At 46.4% G+C, this 24525-nt stretch overlaps 1 protein-coding gene across 3 annotated transcripts in view; it reads right to left on the bottom strand.

The window, feature by feature from the left end:
• Positions 1-4210: 4210 nt before the first annotated feature.
• The window catches only part of LOC143180246 (LIM domain only protein 3), a 61050-nt gene continuing 40735 nt past the window's right edge, over positions 4211-24525 (bottom strand). For all 3 annotated transcript variants that reach the window (XM_076379829.1, XM_076379832.1, XM_076379831.1), the window contains exons 5-6: positions 11111-11267; positions 4211-4381 (exon numbers count right to left, since the gene is read on the bottom strand). In XM_076379829.1, the coding sequence (XP_076235944.1) occupies positions 4223-4381; positions 11111-11267 (316 nt within the window). In that variant the 3' untranslated portion in view covers positions 4211-4222. The remainder of the gene's footprint in view (positions 4382-11110; positions 11268-24525) is intronic.

The raw sequence follows: 24525 nt of genomic DNA, 5'->3' as shown, positions 1-24525 counted from the left end.
AGCGGAAACTTCTTCGAGGCGTAGTAAAACAGTGCCCGAAGGTGGTCGGGGGTGAAGAAAAGAAACTGAGAAAGAGAAAATGGTTATTTGAGCAGCTAGCCTTATACTTTGACAAAAGGAACGAGGGGACGGGGACTAGACGGGGGATGGTCGGAGTGCGGAGGAGGGTGTGGAGTGGCGGTGAAGTGGTCGCTGGTTCAAGCGAGAAGAAAAATATGTAATATCGCCCAGGGCGTTTTAATAAACCGAGTTGGCCAATCAAAGCGGGAGTTAAGGAGCTTTCTTGCCTTTTAACGACCACTTTTACGCGCGTTTAAATCACGCTTCGCGCCACTCCTAGTCGCCCGGAATAATGGGGCGAAAAGTATGCAAGGTATAGCAACGGAAGGAAAAAATATCCAGGAAGGCGTAGAAATATTTTTATGACTGAACGGCTGCGAGATTGAATGAAAGCGAGAGCGAGGGAAATGTGCCACACAAAAGAGAAGGAGGGAGAGGAGCTGCGACAGGGTGCAAGGATGGTGAAGTAGGGGGTGAGACGGGTAGGGGGTTGGGGGGACAGAGAAAAGAAGGAAAGGACAGGGAAGATTGGTTGCTTTGTAACCGGTGCATGCACTATACGCTTACGACGCCTGGATCAAGAGAGTAAACACACACGCACACAGGCTCCCGCGCCGGTGCACACAGCCGCGCGATAACGCATATACGGTTCGGTGGACGAACGGTAAAAAAATGCGAAAACTTTCGCATTTCGTCCAGCCTCCATTTTTATTCGCGTCGCTTTTTCACTCGAGCATCGCGCGTCCCCGTGAACGCCGCTGCTGAGTCGGGACACACGCGCGTTCATCGGCCGGATATTATTTCAGTCGGCGCATATTTCCGCAAATGAATTTTATGAAAACAGTTTTTGCTCTTTTAATTAATCGCTCTTCCGTCGCCAGACCTCGGGCCCCTCCCTTCGCCCTGCCCTCTTCTCCGACCCAGTGTTCTGTCCGCTCTTTTCGCCATTCCGTGGACTCACGCGGATCACCGTGCCGCGCGTCAGCTTTTAATAATAATATTATTTCAAGTCTCACCAGGAAAGCGATGCGTTCTTTCTTCCCTTTTAATCGAGTCCAGCGAATGGAATACGGTTTTCTGGCCGCGTTCTCATCTCCTCATTGTTCAAATGGAACCGAGTCGTGGATAAATATGAACGGGTATATCCTGAGAACAATTAGGTTTTTTGAAACCTAATTCTTCAGTTCTGATTGGATATCGAGAAAGGGGTTTCTGGGGGTATTTCTGTTTGTAAAGCTGGGAAAATTATCCCGTCTGATTAGCTAGGCTCAGTGAAATATTCTTGTTTGTAACACAGGTAAATCAATGCCTTCAACTAACGAGGTGATAACATCCTGTCCCGCTGAAGTTGTTCGGTGGTATCCGTGATTCGCGGGCATTAAATCGGTCGGACGCGATTCAGCCGGAAACTTTTGCCTATATTCGCGGCGAAGTAAAGTGGCGCTTGTACCGACATTTTGTACAAACAGGAATAATCGCTGACCAATTAGACGGACGACGGGGCTTGGGTGGGGGTTCATAGTTAGGCGAACGTTCGAGCAGCTAGGCGCGCCGCGGATAATCGCGGTCATAAATAACATTTATCGGGGGCCGGTGGTCTAATTGCCAATGATTACCGTGGGCTGCATGAGAAAAATTGCCAATTTACATCGAATGCTCGCTCTTTCCATCACCCCGTTTCCCCCTTGGTTTACTTACCCCCAGACGTGATCGTAGATAAGCTCCTCTCGCGAAATCGGCTTGCATTTCGTTACTGTAACCTGTTCCTTCGGGCCCCTTTCATCGTGGGACATTCTTAACTGCGTGTCGATTTTTTAAGGTAGAAGGAAGTGGTATGTACATACAGTAAGATTTGTAGCTGAATTTTAAAAATTGTATTTTTAATATACCTAATATTCAAATAATATTTGAGATAATATCAAGGGGGAAGCTGATTTGTTTATGGAGTCGTGGAGTATTTTCGATTCTCAGTGAAATTTCGAAGCCCCTTTTCGATTTTCCATCCTTTCCGTTTTCTTTTTTGTTCTCGTGGCGAATACGTGGCGAGGGTATGCGTTCACGCCCGAATAGAGTCGGATCTTGCTCTCCTGAATACGCAATGCGATTTATTCGAAACGCGGCGTATAAAACACAAAGGACCGCGTATGATTGGTAAATTATTGAGGCATACCGGATTTGTCGGCCAATCACGTAGTGGTCTTAAATAATTCAGTTGGAAGCGCGAAGGATGCGCAGAAAACGCAGGGAGAGACTCGAGACAGTATAGGGTTGCGAAGATATTACGAAACATTGACTCCAAAGTCGTTGTTTTATGTTACTAAATCAATATTTCGCAGTTTCGTTGTGCTTTTCTTTCGCATGAGGCACAGGTTGGGAAGTAAACGTAACATGTAACATCGAAACAGTAATTTTATTTCAATTAATATTTCTATGATAGAACTATGATACAAAACATATCTATACTAGCGAACGTACACACTTCCATAGGTATTCTCGTTCAGAATTCTCTTTACATGCACCATACATTACATTGGAGATGGCATTCGAGACAAGATGGCTGTAAGTTCTTTCTTAAATAAGCAGCTTCTCTATGATGTGATTTGTTCGTCGAGGGTAATCAATGATGTACGACAGCGTATTTAGTAATCGCCATCGCTACTAATCGTAATCTACACGAGTTATTTGGTTAGACAATCGGTTAGTACTCGTACGACACGATATACTTTTACCTCTTCTTTTTAACTGACCTTAGAGACGCTTAGCGTTAGGAACTACGCGCATCCTTACAGAGTATCGTGGAAGTATTCGTTACACCTAATACCACGTGGCCCTCGGGAGATCCGTACTAAAGTACAAACGTAATGCGCGAACATTTCCATAAAAATACTTGGCAGTCAATTAGAGGAACGATCATAGGCTCACAGTCCAAAAATCAGAAAACATCTTCGCTACGAAACCTATTGTATACACGTAACAAAAATAATCACCTGTCACTATCACAGATACGTCTCCAATTTAACCAGTTACTCTACATATTACGATAACAAAGCATAACGTTCATCAAGCAAAGAATTAAAGTCGAAAGAATTCGCTCATCAAATATCGCATCAAAACGTAAGCCTATTATCGTTCGAGAGATTGGGAAACTCTTTGCGGAGGCGTGCCGCCGACAAATCTCCAGAGCGTATGGCATGAAAGGGAAATAAAACATTTTCTCGGAGGCGGCTCGTTTCTGATAGCGACTGGGCGATCCAAGTGAAAGAGAGAACTTTCGGCATAACTCAGCCTCGTTATCTGACTCGCAAATAAGGCAACGGAAAAGTTCGCGACATCAATCTGGGCCTCTACCGGGAGATTCGAAGTTGAAACAATGCTTAAGTCACCCCTAACGTATGAGCCCCAAGGGGTGGCGAGGACTGGCTGGTTGACTGGATGGCGAACCCAGCTACCGATTCGATCTGCCAGACCGACCTCGCTCACCAATTTCACCCCGTGGCCATTCCTCGGGCTCCACCTCCGGCGGTCCGCTGGTCCGGTAGTCCGGTAAAGCTAGATTTACCGGCGTTCCCCGCAACGGACAGCAAAGTCGACTACAAGAACGGCCAAACTTTGATCACCCCTGAGCATTCGGTTTACCCGCATTGTTTCCCCGTGCGCACTATTCTGCTGCATCCCCTTTCCCTATTCCCGTTCGCTTCAGCCCCCGTCGATTTTTACCGTCTACTTTAATCTGCGAAATTCGAACAATTAAAACTTCGTCTAAACAGCACCAATAGTTTCGCGCGTCTGTTTCGTACAGCCTTAAAGTGTCTAATCGTGCGCTACTTGTCCTCTTGCATCAGGGACAAGGAAGTCTCGCGCGAGTTGCGAATCGTTCAGTCTATGTACTTCCGTCCGTGCTCGAGTCTAAGATAGTCTAAGAGTTTTTCGATTATATTTTTACGCGTGGAGAGTTCGTGCGAGTGTCTAGATTTATGTAGAGCTTTTGAGTAGTTAATTTCAATTGTGAGAGTAGACTTGAGGGTTCGAGTAACGAACGAACCATCGAACGGTTACCTACGATAGCGACGACGATGACAGAAAAGACGTTCGTGTCGTTAAAGAAATTTGGCAACGCTCTCGCGGGATCGGTAGATTGTTAGGTCGGTGCTTATTTCGTTTGTCATTTGGTGTCGTAAGGTGTTTGCGCATTGATACCGTTTAAATTATTCATGGGGTTCAGGATGTTATGGGTGCTCGAGCTCGCTGGCGCGGGATAACCATTGTGGTTATGTGTTGTCTCTCCGTTTGCGTGTCTCTGTGGGCTTCCCGTGGTTATGACCTGAAACACAGAACGATCACCAAGTTATAACAGGTTCACAAGTTGCGAGAGGATGCCTGGATTAATCGTAATGCGGGCAAGATCAGAGGTCCAATAACGTGAAATGTTGTTATCGAAGCTACCGAGTTCTTTTCTTTGCCGAGCAATTCCAAGACTCGTTTTAATCGTCGACGAGTCTAAAGTGCTGTAAAGATGGGAAGGAATGTGCGGCCTTATAATTGCATCCGCAGTCAATCGAGCAGGCAGCGGCTTAATCCAATTTCAACAATTATTCACGACAGAGACTTAAAACTCGGAAGGGAGAAAGGTTCTTGCAGGGAAAGGGGTTGATGCCGCTAACGAATTCGTTTTAGAAGACGCGGTGTTCTTGTTCTCGTACCAAGCTCGAAGATTCCACTCCAAAAACAAAAGGCCAGAAGAACGAACTTATATCTCAACTCGGTTCGAACAGAACTCAACTTGGGCGTTCCCTCCAGCCTCTTGTCTTTTCCCTCTCGATACCTCGCCTCTTGCGTTTCCTTTCTTTCTCGAGGCCTCCCATCTCGGCGTTTAGTCGTCTCTATCTGTTTCGCCGAGGCATATTTACGGGAACAAGAGGGAGTGAGGGAGAGAGTGCTCGCGGGGAGGATGAGATGCCGCTAGGATAGGTAAGTGCTGCTGAAAACTTCCAACTTCGTATCTCTAGCTCCGTTGTTCCCTCTACCATCAGTTTCTCTTAGTTTCGCCAGCGAAGGTGTTAAATTATACAGGCTTAAAATTCGACAGACCGTGCGGCTCAGCCGCTTTCGACAGGAACCTCCCTCGCCACGATTTTACCCTGTAAGTTGATCACGCTAACTTTCGCGCGACGAACGAACTTTCCATTTTCATGATTTCCCTCACTTTACGAAAATTTTCGTACGTATCTAGATAGCGAGGGTGCTACTTGATGTCATAATCTAGAAATAAACGAAGACAAACGTCCCTCATTATTCTTTTGAATATAGTACACTCCAAGGGTTTGAAAAATGTAGGCACCAACCCCTATTTGAAACTGTAAGGCGACGGATCAGAATTCACGAAGTGGCGGGGACCAGTAATTAACTCGTAAATAATTACGATAAAAATGACAAAGAGCCGCTAAAGAAATGCTTTATCACCGGCAGCAAACGGCAACTTTCTCTCTGGCAAGAATGTCTAAATCTTCTTGCCGCAACGAGAAACCCCTTTCCAGCCTACGCAGGGAGGTAACGAGGACCCGACCATCCTTTTCTTTTTCCTCCTCGATACAACACCCTTCTATTTTATCTCTTTCGCTCCTCACCTTTCTGCTCTCTGTTTCCATCTCTCCGCCCACGGGGCGGCAGCACCCCGCACGTAATTAAGAAATCTCCGTGGAAGGCTACGGACCGCCGTTAGTCGCTACCACGGGTTAAATTAAGTCTATGACTTATTCAAGTTTTATCTACAATTGCCAGAGGAGGAATTACCGTCCCGTGGATTTACTGCCGTCTTTGTAATCAAACGGCACGCGCTCCGCGAATCGGGGTACATAGGTACCAAGTGCCTCTATATAGTCACGACTATGGTCCTCTTTGCTAGGAGCAAGTCATTACATTATAAATCTTTTCAGATACTGTCGTTACTATCCTATTTTCAATCTTAATGAGATAAGAATGTTCACTTTTTCGGATTTTTTGGATGAACTTGGATTGCACTGTGAAGAGAATGTTGCTAATAAGAAGCACCAGTTACTGGCATAGAGTTCTAGAAATTCTTTGAAAATTTGAAATTTTGAAAATTTAAAAATTTGAAAGTTTGAAAATTTGAAAATTCAAAAATTTGAAATTTGGAAATTTGAAAATTTGAAAATTTGAAAATTCGAAAGTTTGAAAATTTGAAAATTTGTAAACTTACGAAAAAGTGTTTATTTCACTTTAGGATCTCTTTTCATGAGTTCTAAAATCCAGTTTCTCCCTACAATTAATGAATCTGAAGTATTCTATATACAATATGTTAAAATAGGTAGAATTTCTGTAAAATTCCATAGAGTAGGGTCTCTTTAAGTGATTGGAAGCTCTTCTGCACCCTGTAGAGCAGTGTAAGCGGCCCTTTACAGGAGCCCCTCGCTCGCGAATAAGACATTAATCGCGGCTCGACGAGAAGGCGAAGGCAGTTTGTAACTGACGGTAAACGCGGACCATTGGGGGGTTGCCGGGAGCTGGCGAGAATCGCGTGTCATTTGTCCGTTGATCTCCCGCGGCTGGGAACCGGCCAGGTGCAAGCTAGTTCCTCTACGGCGCTGCTTTTCTTACGCGCAAAAATTAGCGCCACCCTCTCTACACCATTCACAGCCCCCAACGATTCTCTGTTATCCAGAGGCACGAGATGAGAATTAGGCGGGTCGTTTATCGAAGGAGGATCATTTAGAACAGAATGCCCGTGTACCTCGCTATTTTACCCAGGGATTATTATATCGGGAAGGATTTGGCTAATGTGCTCCATCATTTGGGATTCCCAGGAGTTTTATCGTTCACAAAATAACGTTGAAACAGAGTCCCTAATATAATGAACGTTAATTAACACTGAAGTTCTTTAAGGGTTTCAAAGAAGTTGAAGATGAATTGTCCAGGGACTTTTGAGTGGATCGTTAGAGCGAGGGTATATGCAATTTTGTCAGTCAATTAAACTCGATGCTGGCAACTTTGCTGTCACTCACAAGTGGACGTGAAAGTGGGTCCACGCACCAGGGGTAATAATCGTTACAAAAGAGAGCCGGGGTCACGTAGTGTTCCGTTGTTTCGCAACTAAACTCATAATCTCGCATAAGCTGGCAAGCTGGGCTTTCCCATGCGAGTTTTCTCCGCATGTAGTGTGCCAGGGACCACGCAGAGGCCTTCTGTGAAATTCAACCGAGCACAGTGTATCTAATAACGCGGTCATTAACAAAAGCGACGTACGTGCTCATGTTTGCGTAGAAATCTCTTTGTTCCTGTTTCCATTCAGTTTCTGTGTCTTGTTACATTTTTCAGAAGACTCAGTTTTTCTTCTTTAACTGTACTTTCGCGTGGTGATTTCTAGAGTTACAGTTCATGGCGTTTTCAGTGAGCACATCATGCTTCGGTACACCTGCGCTTGATAAGAATGACGTATACTCTCAAGTTTAATTTAATTCAGGTTGCTCGCGCACGTCTCACGAACTTTCGAGGGTCTAATCGTCTGGAAGAAGTATAGAAGACGTTGTAATACCTTATTCCCCGTACGAATCTCGTACTGCACATTGATCCTCTTAAATTCCCATGTAGTCTCCTTCTTGGCATTAGCATATTATCTGCCTCCGCCACCCCCTTCTCCTCCTTCTCCAGTTGTACCCCCTTCAACCCTCTGATTCGCGGAGGACTTTGCAGACACTTGAGAGTTTGTTTTAAAACTCAGATAATCGTTTCGAACTCCCTCCCTCGTTCCTTCCTCTCTTTCTGACAGCCCTGGATTCCCCTATCGCGTTCTTTGTCGCACCCTCTTCATTCCTCGACGCTCCTTCCCTTCTTACCTCGCGTTCCACTCTCCCAGGGGTCTCAGGGGGAAAATTAGATCAAAATAAGACTTCTCGCCAATTTTTAAACGCGTTACAGTTGCCTCGAAGGAGAGGGAGATTACGTCGCGAAGGAAGTTTGTCGCGACGCGATATAATAAAGATTCGAGCGATCCCGAACCGATTGGAACTTCCTTTCTCCCGAGCGTCTTTTCTAAATTCGCTTTAAGACCCCCGTGACACTTTTGATAGATTAGCCAATTTCCAACACAGCAATATTCCTTTTTCTAACAGCGGGAGTCATCGAAAAGGACTAGCCTCTCGAAGCATACGGTAATTGAATTTATCGAGGGTGATGACCATCGTATTTCGCTCCATTCCTCTTCACCCCCCATTACCTGTTTACCTTGGATCACTTCGCACGCTCGAGTTATTCCTAAACGCCGCACAGTCGGACATTATTTACAAGAGGAGACGAGATACGCCCAAGCTCCGACACGGCCACGGCTGAGAAAGATTGGGACAGCTGTCTGTTCTCAGGCAATCAGAAAAACTACCCTCTCCTCCTTCGCCGAGGGCAACTTCGCCATTCCCATAGCCACGGCTTAAGCAGAGAGCCGTAAGGGCGGCAGCTGCCTCACCCGGGACGAGCACCCTCTTCGCGGTTTTTAAGAATCTTAACGCCTCCTTCGCTCGCCTTCTTCCCTCTTGATTTTGCCAGCCCGAGATAGAGCTGCCGACACTTTGCATTTCGTCACGACCTCTAATTCCGACAACGTGCCTGCTATTCCGTGGGGTCGAACATCCTTTCCTTTCTAACTCTTGGTAATCGTCGTTCTCGCTTAATCCTCTCCCACGATCTCTTCGTAATGAATCCAGCGAAACGTCGCCCCCGAGATATCGTTCGTTTATCACAATAGAAATAGAGGCTCTATTGACGTGGGAGCCTAGAGCAGATAGAACAGCCGTCATCCACGGATAGATAAGGTTTCAAGCAGAGTATAGTTTCACGCTCGTCGGTGACAATTAACGAGAGACGACTCGTGATCTGACATTATCTGTCGCGTCAAGCTCACACCGGAGACCAGCTGTCTCGACGATCGTCTTTTCCATTCAGATGCTAAATGTCACGGCGACATTCACCGAGGAAATAGAACGGCCCTCGATGTTGGGTCGGCCAGACACCTTTGAGTGTTCTCCGCGATCGAAGGTATTCACGCTCCAGCAACGACATGTCAAGAGGGATCCATCAGGCTTAACGTAATAGATGCGCAAACGACATTAGCATGCCACGCCGATTATTGGCATTAGTCTGCCGTCCCGTTATTTCGCGTACCGGTCATTTATAACCCTCAACCGTAAACCCTCGGCATTCGATCGATACCCTCTGAACGGTTCTTAATCCATGGTGCATCGAAGAATAGTCTCAAGAGAATTTCCATGATTTCATAATCGTGTCTTCTCCTTGAAGTCCCTTTAAAATATCTTTGCAGCACATTATGGTAATGATTGCAATAAATTATTGAGCACTAGCTCCACTTCCGTGTCCTTTCCCTCCAAAGTGTCGTACTGTTTCCTTAGAACGCATACATTTCTGAGATTTTCGCGGCAAATGAATTCCGCCACGTTGCATTTGCCACCCTCGGCTTACCGTACGTGCAAACTGATATTAATTGAACCGAACACTCACGCACGTGGAGGTTGCCACGCACAAGGAAGCGGTAGAACACGCAGAAGGCTGCCGTCCAGGAACATGAACACTTAGGCGGTGTAGAAATAGAGTCGCAAGGGTTAGCAACCCCTGAATTACACGCAGCTCGCTGGCAGGACGGTAAAGGGGAGGAAATTTGCATATTATAAGTAGTACACGCTGCCTGGCCTGATATCATCAGACTGGGGACCTCGTTATTCTGTGCATGCGTACAATTCGAGCGTGTGCGCTGGCAATCAAGCCTCTTCGACCAATCTTACAAGTTTGTCCTGAAACTTCCTTAACGACAGCGTTCAGGCAATCGTATGAGATCGCTTGGAAATCGAAAAGGTTGCAGAACGTTAGCAGAGTTTATTCTTATTTTTAGGTACTTTTAGTTACCATTGTTTGTCTATCGAGTAAGGGACAGACTAGACGCAGCAGACCATAGTCGATCGGTAAATATTTCACTTGGTAAATTATGGTACGTGACGTCAACATGCAAGGGGACGTAAACAGTCTTGCAAGACGGAGGCCGGATTAAGTAGATCGGATCCTCGTTGGGTCAGACAGGACGAGGTCCTCTGTACAGCAAGGGCTTAAGATATTGTTTCGAAGCACGGCTGTTGCCTTAAGATAATCAAGAAACCCAAACGGCTTAGCGCGACGAGTTCATAATTCCAACTCGCAAAGGGCCCTCTTCTACAGCCATCTGGGTACTCTTCTAATGACGTTGTGGACGCTTACGTCTTAACATTTCTTCGTCTCCTCTTATTACAGAAAAAAGTCTCTGCTAGCCCTTCCAGTTTTTAAATCTTCCACATTCAATCTCAAATCTACTCAATTTATTACTCAACATCATATTCCAGTGTTTGCATTTCTTTCTGACAGACCAACGAATAACAAATTCAAAACGTTTTCTCGTCCTCCTTACGATCTGAGAATACTTCTCATAACGTCGGGGCACATTCTTCTCTGGTTTCGCGAATTTCAGCGAAGTAATTCCACTCAAGACGTTGATAAATCCTCGTTCAAAGAGTGGATTCTTTTGCACGTTCCTGTCCCGGTTGAGAGGACGGATCGTTACGGTATGCGATGAGGCTTGCTTAACGGGCGAGCTTAATTAATAAGGACACGCGATATCCTAACTCGTAAGACGACGGTGGGGCTGTAAAGCATAGCTGAAACCCCAGGGGAGTCCTTTGTTGTCGAGAGGGTCAGGATGAGCGACCTGCCACTTTAACCCACCTTAAGGGGTTACGTCTTGAGGAGTTTTCAACCTTCCAGAACATCCAATGATCGTAACCTCCGGAAGATTCAGAGCGTCCTGGCCAATGGCACGCGAGTAAGCGATACGCTTACACGGTCACTGCGCGCATTGGCGATGCAGAGCATTATCAGTGTCCACGTTTACAACAGTATCGCTGTCAAAGCATATCAATCGGTATTGAATAGGATTGCGTAAATCGTGAGACGCGGTATGATTACATGCGTGATTGTAGGGACGAAAGAATAGCTATTTAATTACCTGTGGTTGGAGATGCGTCACTTGTCGCTTGATTTGTGCCAAGGTTGCAGTTGGCGGGGGATGGACAGCCAAATTTGCAAAAACCTGCCTCTCCTCGTAGTCGTACTCGCACAAAATTTTGTTTTCGTACAGGTAGTACCTATCGCCTATGCAGAATCTGCAAAGAAAGAAGAATTAAATTAGTAGTAGCGGAAAATGTAAGAATTTTTTAGTATTTATTGTTATTAAAAGGGTATGTCACATTTGACGCAGCCAGTGAGAGTCTAAGGTGGCAAAGATTTGGAGAAACTCCGGCTAAGGGTTGTCGGAGATAGGCGGAGTAGTAAAGCGTGCTAATTCCTTTTAAGGCCGCTTTCCGTTCTGCTCCGTCGAGGAAATTGCGAGAAAATAAAAACAAGCAGCGAAACGGTACCGGTGCCGTAGCTTCCGAAAGCGTCTTCGAGGTCCTTTAAATGTAAATTTCCACTCGATTCGCAGACGGTACATCGTATCTGGATTACCACCGACTCCTTTTCTCCTCTTACCACTTCCCTCCGTTTCTCTTGTTGAATTCTCGCTCGAAATCGAAACCTCTCCCAACATTATCTCGCGTATCGTTAACACTTTAAAACGACACGTTTTATCTAATCGAATCATATTAATTAGCCCCCTTCTTTCCACAAATTTTGAACAGTAACGCGCTTTAAAATTCAACGTATGAAATCCACAGTATCCTGTAGTAATCCGATGCGGTATATGCCGCTATATACACAGGCAGATTTCGAAATGGTGGCGAAGTACGAACGTGCTTGGCTTGCGATATAAGAGGAATAAGGTTGCCGCGAGGGTTATACGCATCGACCAACTGTCGCCCCCGCGGCGAGGGCTGGGCGCGGGGCCACCTCTAAAATCAAAGATTTCGCATTTTTCGTTTTTATTGCCGGCTTAAAAGTCAATTTTTTCTCGCGTCGCGGCCGTTCCGCGAACGGGGGCGTTCTTTCTCTCTCTCCTCGGGTGTCCGCATAAAGGACGATACGCTGAAAATGCTAAAGAGCCTTGGAAACGAGGATCATAAGGGTGGCTGGCTTCCAACAGCGGCACAATAGATCCACCGAGATCCACGAGGGACTCGAAAATCGTTTTGTCAGGATACCGTGACGCCTTGAAATTCTTGTCAGGTGCCGTGAACATCGCTCTCCGAGTGTTATACATACTTCGTATCGACCGTGATATGACGAGCCCTGTACTGTCGATTTGTCTCGCGAGAATAAAACCCGTCGAGCTGCCCCCTTATTGTTTAATCCTGCCGTCACGTAGCTGTTGCGGAGTGTACTGTACAATTGGCTTGGGACGTGGACACAATAGCAGAAATCATGGAGTTGGTCTTGTTCCTGAATTAAAATTATTTTTACACTGCCTCCACAGGAAACTTATACGAGAAATATGAGGATTCGATTAGTTGCGTATATTCTGGTAGACGTAACACGTAAATACCTATATCTGTTTTTATCATACTCTTTTTTAAAGGTATTTGTGCCTGAAAAATACTGTCCTTTTTACAAACTACAAGTATCTTATTATCTTCATATTTTTCATGCAAAGTATCACCGCTCGATTTAAATTCCCGCCAAAAACAGCAGCCGCTGCAAACGATAGCTATCCATCGCCGGGGTGCATAAACTTTGACGTAGGTGCAAACGCGCAGGGTGTATCTTAGTATCGTAACTCGTCGGTGAATAATAAAAGCACCTTTTTCGGCAGGACGGGGGAACAGTACACATCGAGTACATACGGGCATTGCGTATTCAACGGATGTGCTGTCCCGTGTTGGGATCCTGTTTGAGTTTTATGTCGGGATTTCTGTCGAGTGGTTTATACCGGCGCTTATGTAAATGCAGACGTGATTTTTTTCAGCACCTACCCGCTCTCCAGGACCAACCTACCTGCACGAATACCCAGAACATTTACGGCATTCGAAGCGAGACCAACTAAACGAGCCGGTGAGCGCTACTCTCTAAATAACGTTACGAAACGCCAGAACAAACAGGGTATTTGTTTTCCCAACGTTTGACATTCGACGCGTTGACTCGTTCAGCTTGGTTATTTTTTCCATCGTTTGATATTCGATATGTCCATTCGCTCGAGCCCCGATATTTTTCCACCCGCGAACTTCCTGAGAAAGTAGCGTCACGGTCGACGCTGTCCTCGTTTCGCGTTTTGTTGCGAAAGCTGGAACGTTTTCCTATACGGTATTACGACCGCGAGCGTTCCTATCGGCGCGCTGGTGGGGGATGATTTACCGCCATCAAAAATGAATTGAGATGGCATCTGTTCGCGTCGAGGCCGGTGATCACCCTTCGATTTTCCATTCTTTTAATTCCGCGACTCCGGAAGGGCGATGGAACAGAAGACAGGGAAACAGACAGGATGTCTGGGGTGGCGCGAGACGCGGAAGGGGGAGAAAATAGCGAGAGAACCAGAGAGCGATCGGAACATCTAGCATGAGCCGCCATAAAAAGCAATGCTCCACCGTAACGGGGTACGATAAGTGCCATGGCGCGAAGTAAAATCGATCCCGGGGGCAACCTCGAATCGTACGCCATAAAAAGGGAACATTAGAGAGAGAGGGGGGAGAGAGCGACAAAGAGGGAGGAAGAGAGCAACGAGATCATGGCATAATGGTGTTGTGATTTTCCGACTAGATACGCGGTATAGATTGCGGCGGTGTAACGCTAAACGCTTTTGGCATTAGTGACGTTAAATGGCTTCGAATGGTACATGGTACCCTCTTCAGCACCATGTTCACGAAAAATTGAACCCTTGCAAACTCTGCAGTAAAGAAAACTTTATAAAATAGACACTTTGAAAGTATGAACGATCAGATATTAATATTTGCTATAGTTACGTCAGCAGTCTGTAAAAAAGGTGTCTCATAAAATAGTTATTTCGCGAACCGTTAACCATTCACCGCGTCGCGACTTTGAGCGTTGCTAAGTCGAGAGGAAGCCTCCGAGATTCGTCGGCAAACATTGCGAGTTGAAGGCTGGAGGGTGAGAAACCCCAAACGGCAACACTTCGGCGGTAGTCAAGGCCAGAGATGGGGTGGCGTTGCAGCGGCGGCGAGGGGGTTACAGGGAATAAATTTTGTACTTGATCGCGGAGTCCCCAGCGCGCTTGTGTGTAAGAGAGAGAGGGAACAAGAGAAGCGGCAGAGAAAGCGTCTATATTCTTGGTAGTTGGTGGTGTTCCTACTCAATTTGCATCAAACTATGGAGAGACAAACGCTCTCCCACCTCTGGCGACCCCAGCTCCTCGCGAAGCCACCGTTCTAGCACCTGATGGAGCTGTGCTCCCACCCCTTTGACGTCCTACAGTCGAGACTAACGCGTTTAGCAGAGACTCGAACCCCTAATCAGATCTTCCGACGGCACCGGGGTTTCTAAGGTGCTGCTAAGTGTGAAGTTAATGGAGTCAAGACGCTGCTCCTTCGTGTCGAGGCGTTCGCCTGCTGCGCAACTAGGCAGTCTGACAAACATGTCTTTTTGTCGAGAAAAAATTGTATTTTGCTCCTCCAGATCGTAAGTGAAACCAATAGACCAATAAATTCAAGTAATTAATCATAACAGCAGCATAAGTATTCTAAAAGATTTAGTAGGTATAGTATGCTTTTAGCAAAGTATTCGCACAATTTGTTGGACGAAATATTAAACCATGCAGGGGTGAATTTTGTACGTCGTCTGCAGGGCTTATCTCTCCCGTCAGGACGCCTCATATCAGCCCGCTTTATTTCGATAATGGCTGCTTACCTAGCGCGTTCTCCTGTTAATTAATTCAGACTGTCGGGGTATCAGGGAACTGTGACGCACTAATTCGATCAGAAGTGAATTCGCTCGCTTCGGTAGAGAGGGCTCGTCGCCGGCAAGCGTCGGGGGAAGTGCGCTGCCTTTACTTCCAAGACAGATTTACCCCCGGTAGAGACGCTTGACGTCGCTATCTAAATGTCGTCCCAAAAGCACGTCGGAATGCTACTCGATAATACACAACGGGGCGTCTCAAATCGCGAGTCATTGTCCGACAGCCCAACACACTGTAACACGTTCGGAATCTTAGCCTTGTGTCAGACGTCTCGTTCGCGTCACTTTAAGTATATGGCTTCACCTAATACCACATTCAGAACATACATACGGTATTGTATCATACGCAGTCTAGAGTTTTACAAGTAATACTTAACTAAAGTGTTATACGGAAATTAAAGTTTCACCTGTGTATCTTGTATACTGTCTGAGCAGTCAAATTATATTTCTGGGTGAATAGGGAACATTTGACGAATCGAAAGTGGAAATTGTTGGGTGGCCAGGATTCATTTGTTATTCCTCATGGGTATTCAGCCGTGAAGCACACAGAGGGAGCATTCGTCTTTCTATTAATTTCTATGCGGCGTGAAATTACGCGCCGGCGACCCTAAGCTATATTAATAACCCAGATTACGAAGGAAATTAAGACAGCGATGGGTCGTTGATACCTTCAGAAGCGCGGCTTTGTTGCCTCGGCCGAAGGGGTTGCAGCCTCGCGGGGATGAGTTCGCGATATTTCCATGAGACACGCTCCGCGTCGCGTCATCGTTCCCGACGTCCTCTAATGCCGCGTCTTATCGAACAATTGCAACGCATTACTCTTCGTTCCGCCGCAGAGAACGATGGTCATTTTTTCCCCTCGAAACTCCATAACACTTTATGCCGTTCTCCTTTTTTCTTCGTGCCGATATTCTTCGGCGTTATGCTAATACGGTTTCCATTAATATGTAACGAGCTCGGGCAAGAGAGCGAAAAAAAAAAACACGTTATCGTAAATATGCAGACGAAGAGCGGTTCCGTGCTGTTCGAGTTCAATCGGCTCTTCGTATCGCGAATCGATCGGTCGGCCGTCCCCTGCCCCTGTGGCCGGAGAGAAAAAGTTCGAAGGCAAAGCGCAATCACATCAAAGATTATTTCCGCCAATAAAACGGAAGTCGAGTTTCGTTGGGGGGTGTACGAATCGTTCTCGGTCGCGGAACAAGATGAGGGCAAGAACCACGGGAAGAGAGAGGAAAAGATGAAGGTGGGATGCCAGGGAAAGACAGAATGGGGGTGAAACGATGGCAGCTAGAGGTTAACCGACAAGCTTGGCAATAAATCTACCGCTCGCCTCGAGCAGGTACTTATCAGTTCTCCAGGATCACCCGCGACATCACTGACTGCGAGAAAAGCCTGGCGGGCTCTCATCTCTCGAAATTGACGCCCGAGTTCTGAGTACGCTCGTCAATCTCGATCCACCCGTCCCGATTGTACCCTCTTCCTTGGTTATGCTGTTTCAGAGCTCCCATGTTTGCGGTTTTAATTGTGTAAATTAAGTCTCTAAGATGATACATATTCGATTCGGAACTTGGACAGTTAAAATTCTTGACTTCGTGATTTCGTTGAGAACCTCGAACTAAACAAGAGTAAATGATACACAATTCGCCCGAAGAAACACGAGTCCATATCAATACCATCGCACAGGTGTCTGTATTTCCAAACGTTCCCTGAATGGCGAACAATTGAAAGGAGAAGGAAGGAAATCACATGGTCGATTCAGCGCGCGATTATCTCAGTTTCACGGAAGCGTATTGGCTGAATACACTGGCATAACCGTATGGATGGACGACACGATCGATGCCTATTTCGAAAGGCTAAGCTCCCGTTCTGCATAATTGCCAGTTAACGGCAACTAACTATACGCGCGGTCGCACGAACGCACCACACGCGCGCGTGTTGATTCGCCTGCAAGCTGCCTGGCCGTCCAAAGAGGTCGATTCCTTTTTTAAACGGTGCACGGATGGAATACGCGCAGGTGGTCGAATTTATTGGAAAATTGACAAACCAATTTTGGCGGAACAGGGAAATCTGCCAATTAGGGCGGCGACTGATAGCCGATCGATTCGGTTGTAAGCACGCACTCGTGAGCATTGATGAGGATCGTCGAGAAGCCGGTGTACTCCATAATTCTAGATAAACTCTGGCTAATTTGAATGGATCAGCACAGAGGGAGCGTATTCGAGAGGCTACGCTGCCGGAAGTGGAGGACCTTTGTCCGTTAAGTCGGTTCTACGAGCTGTCGAACCGCGAAGGGGAGCAGGGCTATACGTGAATTACGGCTGCTGCTTAAGTTTCCATCGCTAAGTAGCCCGTGGCGGTGTAACCGGTCGAAACTTCCATCCGGCGAAATCTTCCGTGTACCGATATCAAATATCGAAGTTATCGAGCGGCTGTAGCCGTAACTGTAACTGTAACCGGCGGGCATTGTCGAGATTTCGTTTGTCTCGTCGTTTTCATCGTCATTTCGAGATCGAAGCTAGACTCGGACAAACTTATATCATCGGGATGTAAACTAACCGAAACGAGTCGCTCTATTTTGTCTTTTTAATAATCGATGATAGCAGAATCAGGGAATTGTTAATTTATATGTATATCTTTTTCGAAGCAAAATGAGCAATTGAAAATTTCATGTCAATCACAGTGACGCACAACTGATTCTCGTTTTACATCAAACAGGATAGGAAAGCCAACGAAGCGTATAGAAGTAAGTGTACTGTATGTTTAAAAAGCGCTGATTCAATTTTACGGACGAAAGAGAGCGCGCTGCCCTCGATCCATAGCCGAGCGCTGTGAATGACAGGAATACCAGCGATGGTGTTGACGTTCCTGTAATTTGGCTGGAAAATATCCAAATCGTCGGCGTAATTCTACCGGAAATTGCAGATTGTTTCAATGTTAATTCTGTCGTTAAAATCAATTTTAAAGCGGTCGGCGCGAGTCATTTATTCGACGCGAACGGCGCGATCGGAAACGATGATGGAAGAGCGACGGCGATGCCAAACGTTCGACCGCTTTGTTGTCCCATCGTACCCCGATTTCATTAATCCTTTCTTTCTCGCGAGCGTACGTAACCGTGGCTCCCTCGCGCATTGTATTCGCTAGACGAATCGAGCGTATTCCGGAACGGATTTAATAAATTGCACCCCACGGCGGAATAATACGACCCCTCTCCGTGGAAGGGTTATGAATGTAAACCCTAAAATTAAGCTCACAATTAAAGAGATCCGTGGGGCCGATTTAAGCGGGTAAAACTCATTAGATGACTTACGCGCGACGTTCATTCCTTCTAAGCTTGATCGATTCGCGTCGAGGCGCATTTTAAATTAAACCTCGGGACCGACGGCTCTCGAATTTTTCACCATACCCTCGGAGGACTCACGAGGCGTCTCGAACTTAGTTTCGACCCGTCGAAATTCGAAGGTGGGATACTTCGAAGGCTTAATCAACAAATTGGTCCCTTAAGAGTTCCCCGACGCGGGACCGTGAACACGGATAATTCAAACTTGCTGGAGCCACGGTTTAATTACCAAATCTTGTACGAAGTTGGCCGCAGGATCCTGCTGCAAACTTCTTGGCTTGGTTAATGTACGGGAAACCGCGCTTTATCATCGCGTGCGTCGGTGAAACGTCAGGCCAGTGTAATTCGTATCGAAATCGAAGGAAAACAAGGGAACGCTGATTTCGCTAATAGAGTTGCTCGGCTTCTAACAGAAAAACAGGATCGCCTCCTTATCCGGTAACTTATAGGTTCGAACAGCGGCGTTATCTCGCTTAGGGCAGCCTGTTTGACTTCTAACCGTGTCTCCTTCTGACCGGTAGCACTTGATAACTGAATATCCTGAATATCCTAGAGGGGTGAAATAGACAGAGCGCGCGAGAGAGAGGGGTGGAGTTCTGGTAGCGGGCTTAGCTAGCCTAATCCTTTCTGTGGGACGGCTTTGCATTAAGCGAAGTCCATCAACTTGGCGTAAAGCTGGAGGAGTTTCGAAGACTGTCTATGGTCGGGTATTAATACGATGCTGTTTAATAATTGATGAATATTTAATCCGGAATGAGTAACGAAAATAATAGTGTACGTTTTGCTTCTAATGTCTTCGCTCCCTTGGTCTTATAAACGACTCTGTCGAATGTTAGAAATGAAAGGAAGAAGGGGGTTAATTCTTAGGAGCAAAGTAACGGCCATATTTCTCAATAAACAATAAATCAGCGAGGACGCCGAGTAAGGTATAACGCCCTCTCTTATAGATCGCTTTTCTTCTTTCCTCTTCCCGTGACACATGTCTTTACTCGCTTTTGCCCTTGCTCTTTCATTCTCGTCTACTTTCCTCGTTCGACCCTCGTTGCCTCTCTTTCTATTGCCTTCCCGAGTCTCCGAGCCCCATTAATCTATGGTTATCTACGGCTTGCGCCGGATAAGTGCGTCGGAATGAGCCATTTCACCCTTGGGAGTTCGAATCCATCCTGTACCCTCGAAGAGAAGGCCGTCCATAGACTGGCCCTTGGGCATCCTCTTTTACCCTCGTGATGAGGTGTGCAAAACTTTGTCCTTAACGAGATCATAATGACAATACGAAACGAGAACGTTTTGCTTCTGAATTTCGCCCTTGCATTACTAGATATGAGTACCATTTATTTTACGAAAATTCTTGGATTAGTAGGGTTAATATAAATTATAAAAAAGCATGAGGACGGTCGAATCGTTTGACGTCAGCAGGTCGACATCGTCGGGTCTTTAAAATATCCTCGAACCACCGCGCCAGCTTTTCTCTCACGCTGAATAATGCTTGTAGGTTATCTTTCCACCTTCGAGTCTCATAAGTAAAGCGGAAAGCCTCCCCTGGCTGCCGGTAGTCCGACCTAACGAACTAAAGAACAACTTTACTTTGCATGCGTTGAGGCAACCCCTGGTCCTCCCTCATCCCATCTGAACCACGACGTCGACGACGACGTCGGGTTTGCCCTTATCGCTGGCAAAGTTAAGTGGAAGAAAATGCGTCTTCTAAAACCGGGGAGATGCCGAGTAAAGTTGAAATTGATGCACTGTACGGGACCCTGAACCCACAGGGTTTACGTTGCCAGCGTGTCGCAAGGTGCTCTCGCAGGGAACTTTTCAAACTTCCTTCGATGGACAACACAATCTATTATCGCGATCTGACCCCGCCGCGACAAGTCTATAAAGAACCGATATGCCTTATCGATCCAGCACGAATACGTCAGTCTTGAAAATAACTGAGGGAAACGTTAATTATTACTCGGCGATGTCATCGTTCCAGAAAAAGGAATCTTTAATTAGCATTAATAGAGAACCAGTGCAGAAGCCCGACCGATATCGACGTACCGTGAATATCGTATCGTTGACGACTGTCACAAGCGAGTCGAGCGGACGAGAGGCTGTCGAGAACGGCGCGAGTTATTCACTCGAGCTATAGGCAGTGTTATTGCAACCGTATAGTAACCGAATAGTCTAGGTTTCCGAACTGACGTTGAACGTGACAAGTGATATTATACCAGAGTCGTCTAACTCTGCTACCGCCCATTAGATACGGCGTGTCTGCCGCAGACGCTCTGTAACTCAGAAACCAATGTGTTACGCGACAGCAGGCTTCAGATTGCGCCTTAGTTTCATTACGATCTGCCCTGGGCAGACACCGTTTACGACACATTGTTTCGCTCCAGAGATTCAGGCCGTTTAATAAGTTACGAAACGAAGCTTCCTTTTCGATATTCTAAAAATTCGTATACCACCCACCCTGTCAGCGAGTGAACAAATTTTTTCACCCAGAGGTAACGCTGTAGCATTGTTTCGTTGCGACGCGTGATCGTGACGAAGCACTGGGAACACAGATTATAAATCGCGGTTGGTGTAGGGGAGAGTAAAGGGGTCGGTGGTATCGTTCGATAAATTGGGATTTTATTATCGCTAATAACCATCCGAAATTATTGTCTAGCGATATTTACGCCGAGGCTAACCTCCACCGCCACACATTCAACCGCGTACGTGCACAGATATTCGCGAGCGAGCGCAGGGGATGGTTTTGCGCGTGGAGGAACACGCGCTTTTCGTGATCGTATTTTCACCATTATTTACGCGTCGCGTGCATACGGTTTTCGCTTCTACGCGGGGGCTTACGAATGTTTATCGGCAAAAATTAACGGGCAATTTGTACCAGGCGCATTGTCGCCGGTAATTATTATTTTATCGACAGTCACGCACGAGCGTTCCTCATTATTTATTGGTCCCAGCATTCGATTCCACTACCGTCATCAACGCCGCCACCACTGTTCCCGCTGCTCTCGAAGAATTTGCTTAGCGAACAAACGTAAATCCAGCCGATATTATCGCGCGCGGGCTATTAAAGCATTCGTCGCATAGTTCCGCCAACTAATTTGCAATTAAAGTTTCCTTTTGTCATAGGGACGCGTTTCTGTTATTCACAGGGCCAGTATTGCGATATGAGTTAAATTTAGTTGATGGGATGGAACGTGTGCGATGGAGCTACTTTGTACAGTGTCTGATTATAACATTCCTCTTTCACTTGGAAGGCTGAAATATTGACTCGTACTACTGTGCAAATATTTCTTTTCTGTGCTCAATTCAAAAACTAATGTTCACGTTTCTTATCTATTCTCATTATTAATATTATATATATTTTTTAAAATACGTATTTTGAGGTTGCTTACTCTTCTTATCTTTAAATAGTGTAGGGTTCCAATACAATCCTCTTTCGATAGACTCTCTAAATAAAAATTAAATTCGACATAAACGACAGAGATTTAGCATTCGAATGTTTCATCGAAAATCCGAAAATTCACGGTGCTATTGAATATGTTATAGCAGCGTGACGCGTAATGTCGTTCAAACGCGTAACAGCGCGGCCGTCAGCGTGCCGTTTCTCGTAATTGGCTCGGCTCATGCCAAGTCATGCACGAGGGGAAAAAATTACATTTCGCGGCACGCCGCCTGTTGTTTATAAGCGCGCGCTGCAGCATGAAAACAAATGATGTTTGTAAAACACGAGACCGACGGGCGTCTGGTTGGTGGCATTGTATAACGGCGAGGCTGGTCGGCAGTTTACGATGTGACGCATCGAAAGGAATTTCTCCGCGATCAGAGATGGCAGCGAGCAGATCGGGCGCAGCGTCGCGTGGAAGAGTAGCGATTCGTGACGCGCGCCACGGATGCACTCGATTATATTTCGATTACGGTTATACTAAATCTAAGCGCGGGCGGGAGTAGATAGCCCGAGGGAAATCGCATTAATTTCTATAACGACATTCGCCGCGGTGCGGCAATTTCGGTATCGTTTTATCGGCGGTCGCGTAACGCGGCCCGCGCTCGTGTTAGTCGCGCCAGTGCGCGCGGAATCGCGGTGTGCGTGTCGGTATCCGCGCACACCACCGCGTATCTGCCGTCCGCTTCAGCTAATTTCGTGTTTGCTCGATTAATTTCCCGCGTTTAACGGAATTTGATGTTTCGTTAATTATTCTGTCGTGCGCGCTTCATACTGCACGCGCGCTCGGACACGCACGCGGATCTCGCTCCCTCCGGCGCTCGCTCGTTTCGCTACTTTCGCCCGCGGCCAAGTCTGCCGCGACCCGCTAATATCGATAATAGAATTGACAGCTGGACACGGACGAAATTTATGCGCGTTTTCTTCTTTTGTGACGCGATATAAACGCCGCTTTCGGGCGTAATCTATACCCTCTTGTCGAGGGTAACAAAAGCGATGTGATGGGTGAATGATGGTAGAGTACTTCTCGCGTCGTTAGGACGCGAACACGTTTCAATGTTTAACTCGGCTATTCCTGTTTTAGGCGATGCATACATCAAGTTTTTTGCGTTTACCTTTCGTTTTGGGGGAAAATAGTAGAAGAATCGGTCACGCGACGATGCACGCGATGAAATATTAAAACGGGTAGAAAACGCGGGGCATCGTTAAGGCGGTAAGCTGACATTACCCAGGGCGAACTAATCGCGACTTGTCAGAGTGATATAGGGCATGTGTATGCCGTATACGAGAAGAGTTTAATGCCCGGTTTAAGCCGTGCGAGGCTTAGGTACGTCCATTTTCTAACAAGGCCCCTAAACCGGAGATTAAGCCATCACTTTGCATGAGAGCGCTTCAAAAATCCGAGGCTTACACTCAGGCAGCGGCAGCGACGCGAGCGGCGGCACCGACTGCGAATTAATTATGACGCTAAGAGCTATCCCGTCGCCTCTTGCCGCTGATAGCTGATCCTTTTTGCCCTTCTTTTTGTCCCCTGTTGTTATCCACCTCTCAAGACGGATGTATTTTATTTATTAGATGCCAAGAACCATCTTTGATTTTTCTCCTCTCTTTGATCTATCAATATCAGCAGCTTCGAAAAGCGAATTTGCAATTTAGACATATTTAGATATCAGCGATTTGTGTGACATTAGTCAGCTATTCAGTTAACTATTAAATGAAGCGTGACGTTACATAGAAATGACCAGTGATACAACAAGTGATAAAGAATCAGAGCGTACAGGCGGGTCAAGTTTGTAACGTTTCGTAGCACCATTAAACATATACCTCTCGTTTGCGCGATTGTCGGGGCTGAAGGGCGCGAAGGGAGGTTTGTAATGGGTAACGGTGTGGGCGCTGGTACACGTTGGCGTGTGTGTACGCATTTACGTGCTACGTTGCCAATGATTTATGTATACCGCTAATTACCAGCATGCACTGCACTGTTTTATCCGGCGATCATAGTTTTATTAGGCCAACCTGTGCATTGCGGTATTGTCAGCGCCAAAAGCACCGCCAGCGAACAATCCGTGCCGGCTGCGTGAAATGTGCCACGTTCACGGGCTGCGCGATCGATTAACGGTCCGCGCAAAGATTCCTGGGTATCGAGATTTTAATTGAGACACGGCATGGCCAGCCGTCGAAAAAAATCTTCGTCAACGATGGAAACTGATTGCGCCCGTTGCTCTTTCGGGATGCTTTTTCCTATTTTCTTCTTCGCTTTAAAATGTTAATATTGGAATTTTTCAGAGCTCTCCCTGCTCCTTTTTCGTATTGGAAAGCTGCTGTTGATTCAACGAACGCAACTTCTTCTTTTCTCCCCGGCACGGTTAATAAAAAATTGATATTAGTTTTCATTTCCTATGGGCCGACTGCACACAGCCAGGGCTGCATGCTTTTTCTTTCGTTCCAGCGGGATCATCGTAACGTTTTATTTGGTATCTTCGGTTTAGCTACGCGCCCTTTACCGAACCTGTTGCCATTTGACCGCAATGTTCAATTTGTATCGGATATCGCGTTCAATTAAACTCGGAGAGTTTTTGGCTCGGATTACTAGGCATGGCAGCCGTTGGTGCATCGATGTAATACAAGGATACAGTCGTTTTACAGTGAAATGAACGTCATGACGCGCGGTCGTCCATATCAGAGTCTTGACTATCAACCAACAGAATGTAGCTTCCCATATGGATAGTGATCGCGAGATAGCTTTATGAACCCAAAAATTGAGAGCTGGATATCTCGATTCGAAACCTTTCAGATAGATTGCAAGCTCGAC

This window comes from Calliopsis andreniformis, chromosome 6 (genome assembly GCF_051401765.1).
Source record: "Calliopsis andreniformis isolate RMS-2024a chromosome 6, iyCalAndr_principal, whole genome shotgun sequence".
NCBI classification, from domain to species: Eukaryota; Metazoa; Arthropoda; class Insecta; order Hymenoptera; family Andrenidae; genus Calliopsis; species Calliopsis andreniformis.
Note: the sequence above shows the minus strand (reverse complement) of the source record. Positions and strands in the feature narration are given on the sequence as shown.